At 43.4% G+C, this 8,885-nt stretch overlaps 1 protein-coding gene and 1 non-coding gene across 2 annotated transcripts; one reads left to right on the forward strand and one right to left on the reverse strand.

Moving 5' to 3' along the window:
* The first annotated feature begins 1,756 nt into the window (after positions 1 to 1,756).
* On the forward strand, positions 1,757 to 2,242 carry LOC141712263 (uncharacterized). Its single transcript, XM_074515136.1, has one exon. It carries the CDS (start codon positions 1,757 to 1,759, stop codon positions 2,240 to 2,242), a length of 486 nt encoding a protein of 161 aa, XP_074371237.1.
* Positions 2,243 to 8,375: 6,133 nt separating this feature from the next.
* Positions 8,376 to 8,482, reverse strand: LOC141680441 (small nucleolar RNA R71). The gene has a single exon (XR_012558334.1). It is a non-coding gene; the product is annotated as a small nucleolar RNA R71 (small nucleolar RNA).
* Positions 8,483 to 8,885: the final 403 nt, after the last annotated feature.

The following is an 8,885-nucleotide window of genomic DNA, read 5'->3' on the forward strand; positions in this document are numbered from 1 at the left end:
GTTCCCAGATCACGCCGAGGATTTAAAAGAATATTACGAGACTCTCCAAAGAAATAACACGAGGATCAATCCGAACAAGTGCACTTTCGGGGTGTCAAGTGGAAAGTTTCTTGGCTACATGGTTAGTGCCCGTGGGATAGAGGCGAATCCAGAGAAAATTGACACAGTTATCAACATGGAGGCCCCTAAATACATCATAAATATCCAAAAGCTAACCGGGCGAGTGGACGCCCTTTGTCGATTTATTTCTAGATCAGCCGAGAAGGCACTTCCTTTCTTCGCCGTGTTTAAAGGGTCAAAGAATTTTGAGTGGGGGCCCGAGTGTCAAAAGGCATTCGAATAAGTGAAAGAATATCTCGCCAAGACACCACTTTTAATGAGGCCTGATCTGAAGGAAACACTTTAGCTATACTTAGTTATTTCTGACAGATCACTGGGGGCAGTGCTTGTGAGAAATTATGAGGGTAACCAATATCCTGTTTTCTACATATCTCACGTCCTTAATGATGCAGAAATAAGGTACCCCAACGCCGAGAAATTCACATATGGGCTGTTCATGGCCTCCCAAAAATTGCAACACTATTTCCAAAGCGGAACGGTTCAGGTTGTCACCGACCATCCTTTAAAGAAAATTTTGACAAGACCAGAAGCTTCGGGAAGGGTTGTGACCTGGTCCATCAAATTGGGGGAATTCGACCTCGAATACGTCCCCTGAACGGCGATCAAAACTCAAGCCTTGGTAGATTTCATGGTCGAGTGCACATTTTCCAGGCCACAGGATCTTATACCGGAATAACATCTCATTCAGACCCCGGGTAAATGGAATCTTTTTATGGATGGTTCGGTCGCCGAGAGGAAGTGTGGGGCCGGTTTAATACTTTCCAGCCCCGAAGGGTTTGAGATATGTCAGGCTATACGATTTGACTTCCCCCTCACCAATAATGAAGTAGAGTATGAAGCCCTCCTAGAAGGAATGGAATTGGCCCGAAGTCTCGAGGCGAAGCACTTAAGGGCGTTCAGTGATTCCATGTTAGTAGTCAAGCACTTCTCGGGAGAGTACGAGCAAAGGGACCCTCAGACAAAGGCTTATTCCACTAAGGTAAAAAATGCTTCTTTGTCATTTGAAACTTTTGAGCTAAGTCAAATAGGCAGGGAAAATAATAGTCGGGTGGATGCCCTCTCTAGGCTAACTTCGGCTGAGACACATAGCCTAACTGGTTGTATCTACCTCATCGAAGCCAAGACGCCTTCGATCGAGAAAAAAGAATGTCTTAAAATTCATCAAGACACAGATTGGATGAATCCGATTCGGAATTTTCTGGAAAAAGAAATCCTGCCTTTAGACCGAAGGGAAGCCCTAAAAATAAAGTACAAGACATCAAGCTACACAATCGTCAATGGAAGAATGTACTGCCAATATGTCAGCCGCCCCTCTTAAGGTGCTTGAATACTGAAAAGCAATATCAATTCCTAGAAGTGGTGCCCGAAGCAATTTGCGGAGAACATCTGGTCGGTCGGTCTCGCCTTTAATATCTTTCGTTAAGGATTCTTTTGGTCGAATTTGTAAGCCGATGTGAGTGAATATGCAAAGAAATGTGAATAATGTCAACTATTCATCACGGTTCTGAAGCAACCTCCCTAAGAAATAACTTATATCATTAGCCCCATTCCATTCGTCATGTGAGCCGTAGACATTGTTGGAATTCTCCCTACTAGCACCAAACATGCAAAATACTGCATAATTTCCATCGATTATATGGCCAAGTGGGTCAAAGCCCAGCCGTTATCCGCCACAACTGAAGAAGCAGCCAAGAAGTTCTTTATAAAACATATCATTCTCAGATTTGGAATTTTGAAAATTTGTGTTTCGGATAATGGAACCCGGTTTATTGGAAATAAGTTCAGAAGGTTTCTGCATCACTTCGGAGTTCATCAGAAGTTCAACTCAGTCGCGCATCCCCAAGGGAACGGGGAAATCGAAGTAGTGAACGAAATAATCTTTCAAGGAATAAAGACGACATTAATTGAAACCAAGAGAAGATGGGCCGAAGAGCTACCTTGGGTCTTATGGGCTTATCTAACAACGACTAGGTCCTCCATCGGGGACACTCCTTTCAGGCTGGCCTACGGAACAGTTGCCCTGGTTTCAGTTGAAGTGGGCCTAGAGTCTTACAGAACTGAAGTCTACAATGTGGAAATCAATAGCTTCGGACTAAGGGCAAATGTGGACTTGTTAGAATAGAAAAGAGAGGCTACCCACCAAGGAACATGTAATACTTACTACAGGAAGCCCAACACTATGACTCTGGAATTAAAAAGAGGTCGTTCGGCACCAGAGATCCGGTCCGAAGAGAATTAGCCGCATCTATACCGACAAGATAAGGAAAACTTCATCCAAACTGGGAAGGGCCCTATAAAGTAATTGGGTTTGTTCCCCCAGGAACTTACAAGCTAGAAATACTGGTTGGTGAAGCATTAAAAAACACTTGGCATGCCAGTCACCTCCGAAAATTTTATCGGTACGAAAAAATTCTTTAATTTCTCATTTGTGCTTCATTCTGAGTTCCATGTAAAAAGGGTAATGATTTAATGATCAATAAAAATACAATTCTCTCTCATTTATTGCTTAAAAGAAAAAAATATTATTACAAACTACACGACCGAATGAGTATTATCTAGGGGCGAACCCGAAGAAGATAAACCCTTCGGCCGCCACGTTTGCTTTTCTTAAGATAAAGGGAAAATGGATATTATCTAGGGGCAATCCTAAATAGATTAATATCTTTCACCCTATGACTTTTAGTAGGTTATAAAATGCATGCAACAAGGATGAATGAGGAACATCTAAGGGCAATCCTGACAAAAAAAATTCCCCTTCGTCCTTCCCTTATAATTTCTCACTATCACTACTGAAAGAAAAACGATATTACCGAAGGATGAAGAAGTCCTTGTCTAGGGGCGATCTCGAAGAAGACAAGCCCTTCATCCTCCAATCATGCATCAAAATTTTTACAAGTAAACCTGGAAAGCGAAGAAGGTCTCGTCTAGGGGTAATCCAAAGAAAACGAGCCCTTCCCCTTCTAGGTTTAGTATTACTTCGAATGTTACAATTATTTCCTTAATTTTTATAAGTACCACTTTTGACCGATGGAACGAAGGTGGACTGACCTAGGGAGAACCCAAATAAGGCCACCCCCTGTTCCTTCACCCAAAAGACTTACCCTTCATCGTGTTAACGGCCTGAAGTTCTCTTCGGACTTAGGCCTCGGCCCTATAACACTTGGGGCCGGAGATGGACATGAGAAAGAAAAACTGTTAAGGCAAAAGTTAGACCAAAGATGCAGGGGTACTATACAAACACAAAAATTGCTAAGGCAAAAGTAAGGCCGAAGATGCAATGAATGACTAGAAAGGTCTGCAAAAAAATTGATAAGGCAAAAATAAAGCTGTAGATGCAATGAATAAAGAGAAATTAAACAATGCTGACAAAAGAAAAGAAAGATACAATAAAACTTAAAGAAATTTTTCCCGAAGGCGCGTTAAACTACAAAGTCCGAAGGCAGGAGTATCAATTAAAATCTACAAGTCAAAAGATCTAACACTGGAGGTCCTCATCCGAGAGCTCTTCATCTTCGCTGGAAGAGACTGCAGGGGCTTCCATTGCTGGCCGACCAATAGGATCCTTTAGGCTGTCGTCCAGCAGCTGATTATAATCCCAGCCGAGGTCGTGAGCCTTCTCAAGGACATATTCAGCGTCGAACTAAAAATAACGCTCCTCCGTCCGGTTCAGCTGCTTCTTCGCTTCCGAAGCTCCTTTCGGGACTTCTTCAGCTGGACGTTCCGGTGGATGATCCGCCTGTTCAACTTGGCCATGTCCCCCTCAAGCCGCTACCTATCATTCTGCAGCACCGTGGCCTGGTCGATCAACACCTCATTCTGGGCTTGAACCCTTCCCCGCTCCTCCTCGACCGTCGTGGCCCTCCTCTCCAGCACCTTGACTTCGGCCATTTTGGTCTCCATGTCTTAGACTTTGTCTTCCACGGCAGTAGCCTGAGGAGCAGCCTGCTAAAAATACACAAGGTAAAAATATGTCAAACGAATGAAGAGAAAAATATGAAGAGGAACTAATATAAGTAAAAAAAATTAACTACATACCAGGGATAAGAAAGACATCAGCTTAGTACAAGCTTCTATCGGAGATGCCGCCGCAAAGGAAGGCAGATTAGCAGGATGCTATAGATCGTGTTACAGGTCGAAAGCCACATCCTTCGTTGACTTCCAAGCCGGATATACGGTATGATCGGACGTCAGAACACCCTACCCAGGAATGAATGACCCCGTCTCATTTTCGGAGCCACTTGGATGGATCCCCCTCTCCCATAAACTCCGGCTCATCCTCCTCGCCATCTACCGAAGCCGGAGGGGCCTGCTGAAGTGGGACCTCCCTCTCAATATCGGGCCTCTCCTCCGTCTCCTCTTCGGAAGGATCCAGAACAATCTTCCTACCGGCCGCCTGGCCCTAGATGCCTCATCCGTAACCCTTTTTTCGGACGCCTTGGCCTTCTACCTCTCGATGAGGGCTTCCCTGGAAGACACTGAAAAACCAAAAAGACATAAGAGAGGTCATTCTAAGAAAGTACAACAAAATGCTAAGTAATGCAGATAGACAGAAGGGAGAAAAGGCCGAATGAACATAAAGAAAAGCAGTTATATAATGATAAAGCTACAAGTATAAAAATAGACAAAGGAAGAGACTGTTACCCCCACCCCACAAGCTTAGAAGCCAGTCCTTATCCCGGAACTCTTCGTGACCAAGCTTGCTCACCTTTACATCCACTAGGGCCGCGTAAATGTCCTTCTCCTCCTCCGTCAAGTTCGTCATTATAAGAGCTGAAGCGTTGACATCACGCCACACTGACATCTCGGCCAGCTTAGGCCCGCTGATAAAGCACCAGTGGGTGTGGGTGGATGTGTTGCCGGAGTTGGTGGCCGTCCAATCTGCTCGGCGCACCTGACGAGCGATGTTGTAGAAACCCGGGCTCTTCGGGTTCTTCCGGAAATCATAATGATATCAGAATAGCCGAGTGAGTGGCTGAACCCCATCCTGAAGGCACCTGTTATGGAAACAGTTGATATGAATGAATCCATTCGAATCAATCTCTCCCAGGGTGATTCCCATCTGACCGAAGAGCCTCCTCAAAATCTTCAACAGTGGCACTCGGAAGCCGCACTTGAACGCTGCCTCGGAGATTTCGACAGCGCAGTCTCCATACCCTTCGACACGCCCGGAGTGTCGTAGATACGCTCGTCCTCCTTGGTAGCATACAGCCAAAAGTAACCCCGCGGGATGAAGTAGTCGAAGTACATCTGACCCACTCGGTCCTTCGATAGCTCCGATCGGTCGTTGGCCGCCGGATATGACGCCATTGAGCCGAAGAGAGCTCGGCCCATTCTTGAAGGGCGAATAGAAGAATTACCCGCTAGAGTGTTCACCCTCGGAATGGAAGTCTCGGCCGAAGGATTCGCTCGGTCCATGTCCCTGTATTCGAAAATAAAGAGACAAATTGGTGCATGTACTCGAGTTTAATAAAAAAAGAAAAAAAGGACAAGGGACAGAGTACATGTCCTAGAACCGAGTAAACATGAAAATGCCTGGAGTCGGCTCCCGAAGGATGTTCTACAGACAAGTTTTCCCAAAGGAAGTTCTTGCCCCCAGAAACTCTTCGCATGCCATCTTTAAACTCAACAGGCAAGAAAGAAGGAAGAACTAAGCACCCTGGGTCGGCTCCCGAAGGTTGTTCTATAATCAAAACCCCGCGAAGAGAGTTCTTGACAGAGAACAACTCACATTCCCTCTTTAAAGCCAACGGGTGCCCCTAAACAGAAAAATAACCTATTACCTACCAAGAAGAGGCACTCCATACAAAAAACAGCAAAACCCCATACCTAAAAGCCCAGAAAATACCCCAAATAACTCGCATACAAAAACTGATAACTTGTGCATAAAATGAAAAGAAATGCAAGAAACACTTACTAATTTGGAGATGTTGCTTGACGTAAATAGGGTGATTGGGAAAAGTAGAGTTGCAATTGCCCGTGATTCAAGTAACTTGGAGAATTTTTGCTATCGTAAGTGTTTCGTTACTAGAAAGAGATAAAAGAAACACAAGGGTGTACAGTGACTCTTTATATAGGCGCCTAAATGAGTTTGGGTGCCAAAAAAGGCGATGTTTGGGGATCTTTTAAAATGGATGGCTGATAAGTGGCATTTTATACCACTTAGAACGTCTTAAAATGGCTTAAATTGGTGTCTTGAAATCAAGTATTTTGTGTATTTGATGCGTTTTTCTAGTGTTTATGCATTTCAGGGTATTAGTTGCATTTCGGAGGAGGAATCATCAAGAATAAGCCTTGGCATATATTCACCATTGCGAGAGGAAAAGAACGCGCAGATTACGGCGAAGAAACGGAGCAAACCTGGAATTTTTCCAGTAGGGTCCTGCGCGCCCGCGCAGCAATGCTGAACGGCCGCGCAGCAGCCTTGCGCGCCCGCGCAGAAATGCTGAGCGGCCGCGCAGGGTCGGGGAAAAAGCTAAATTATTTTAGACTTCTACTTCTGTTTGGCTTCCAACTTCTATGTAATCTGAGTTTTATGGGACTATTATATAAGTAGATTTGAGACGTTTTCATAGAGAATAAGAAGGAGATTATGTTTTAGATTGTGTTTTGCGCAAGAAGCGAAGGAGATAAGGAAGAAGACCGATTTAGCACACTGCAGCGAAGAGGAAGCATATATTCTTGTGATTCTTGTTTCGTTGTAACGTTGGATGCTAGTTTTCTTGCTTTGACTTATTTACTCTTGTGACGTACTCTGTTTTAATATAATTAGCTTAGTTATTATTTTCTTGTGTTGTTTATCATGATTTCATATGAACCCATGATGGCGATAAGTTCTATTATGGGCTAATCGTGATCATGGGGTTGCAACGGATTTATTATGGAATTCTTTAGTTAATTGTTTAATACTTTAGTGTGTGATGATTGCATGATATCTAGTATTGGTTGTGCGTATTCGTCTTATGTGCGTCGCGAACATATAAGATAGGGTGTTAATCTCTTGTGAAGCGACGGTGGATCTTGAGATTTAGAACTTGCCATGCTAGCATAGGTTCATGTACGTTGTGCATGATTAGTGGGTAACTCTAACAGTTTTATTTGCCCTATGTAATCAAAAGGAATAACTTGTGCTTAAATCGTTGTATTGTCAATTTCTGTAGACATATAGGAACTCAACATAATTGATGACTATTCAACTTCTATCTTAATTGTGGATGCTTGGTAGAATGGTATTAGTACAATGAAAGTTGGCTTTTATCAGTTTCGTGTTATTCGATTAATATCATCACTGTCACATGCTAAAGGTAATAACAATGGCTATAGAAGGAAGTAATAATGAAGTTGTGATCTCATGAGTGTTTTATTATTGATAAATTGAAGTGTTAGTTAAGTGGTTAATTAAGTAATTAATATTTAATCAACAATTTTAAGTGTTATTATCTTAACATTGAGAAGTAATCATACATTGGTGAGTGAGTTTAATTAGACAATAACTTAGTCTGAGTCTCTGAGGGAACGAACTAGAAAGTATTCTATATTACTTGCGAACGCGTATACTTGCGTGAATATTAGTGCATGTTTTCGCCCTAACAAGTTTTTGGCGCCGCTGCCGGGGACTCGGCGTATTTGTTTAGTTTATGTACTTACCATCATTGGTCATTAGGACTCAGTGATTAGGACGTAGTTGTTAATTACTCTTTTCAGTTGTGTTTCAGGTACTTTAGCAAGCGTTTATGCAAACTCGTTCTCGTGCTCGCAAGAGGACCTTAGATACAGCTGAGGAGAAAGACGAAGTTCTTGATACTCCGGAGAAGTTAGATTTTGAGGATTCGGATTCAGGAACTGAGCAGAAAGAACCAGTAAACATGGGAGATCGTATTGTTCAAGCTGATCCAACTCTTATGGATTTTTCTCGGCCTAAAATTGATGACATTCCGTCAAGCATCCTTCATCCGGCTATTCAAGCTAACACCTTTGAAATCAAGCCGGGCACTATTCAGATGGTGCAGAATTCTGTTTCTTTTGGAGGAGCGGCAACTGAAGACCCCAACATGCACATAAGGAATTTTATCGAGATCTGCAGCACTTTTAAGTATAATGGCGTGACTGATGAGGCTATCAAGTTGAGGCTTTTCCCATTCTCACTGAGGGATAAAGCTAAAGACTGGTTACATTCTGAACCAGCTGGGTCAATCACTACGTGGCAAGATCTTGCGCAAAAGTTTCTGGTGAAGTTTTATCCAATGGCAAAGACTGCTGCTATGAGGAGTGCTCTTACTCAGTTTGCGCAGCAACCTACAGAATCTATGTGCGTGGCTTGGGAACGCTACAAGGAAATGTTGAGAAAATGTCCACATCATGGAATGCCGGATTGGATGGTAATCACTGGTTTTTATAATGGTTTGGGGGCCCAATCTCGGCCCATGCTCGATGCAGCAGCTGGAGGCGCCTTATGGGCTAAAAGCTATACTGAGGCGTATAATCTTATCGAGACGATGGCTGCAAATGAGCATCAAAACCCAACTCAGAGGATGATGTCAGGCAAGGTAGCAGGTATTCTGGAAGTTGATGCAGCCACCGCTATTGCAGCCCAGCTCCAAGCGCTATCAATGAAGGTTAATTCTTTGGCTACGTATGGAGTTAATCAAATAGCTATGGTTTGTGAGCTTTGTGCAGGTTCTCATGCTACGGATCAGTGTTCTCTTGTCAACGAATCTGTTCAGTATGTGAATAATTATCAGCGACAACAGCAGCCTGTGCCAGCGACC

Source organism: Apium graveolens, chromosome 1 (assembly GCF_009905375.1).
Source record: "Apium graveolens cultivar Ventura chromosome 1, ASM990537v1, whole genome shotgun sequence".
NCBI lineage: Eukaryota > Viridiplantae > Streptophyta > Magnoliopsida > Apiales > Apiaceae > Apium > Apium graveolens.

Coding starts and splice junctions, on each gene's coding strand:
- LOC141712263 (XM_074515136.1), top strand. CDS start 1,757: ATGGCCAAGTGGGTCAAAGCCCAGCCGTTATCCGCCACAACTGAAGAA.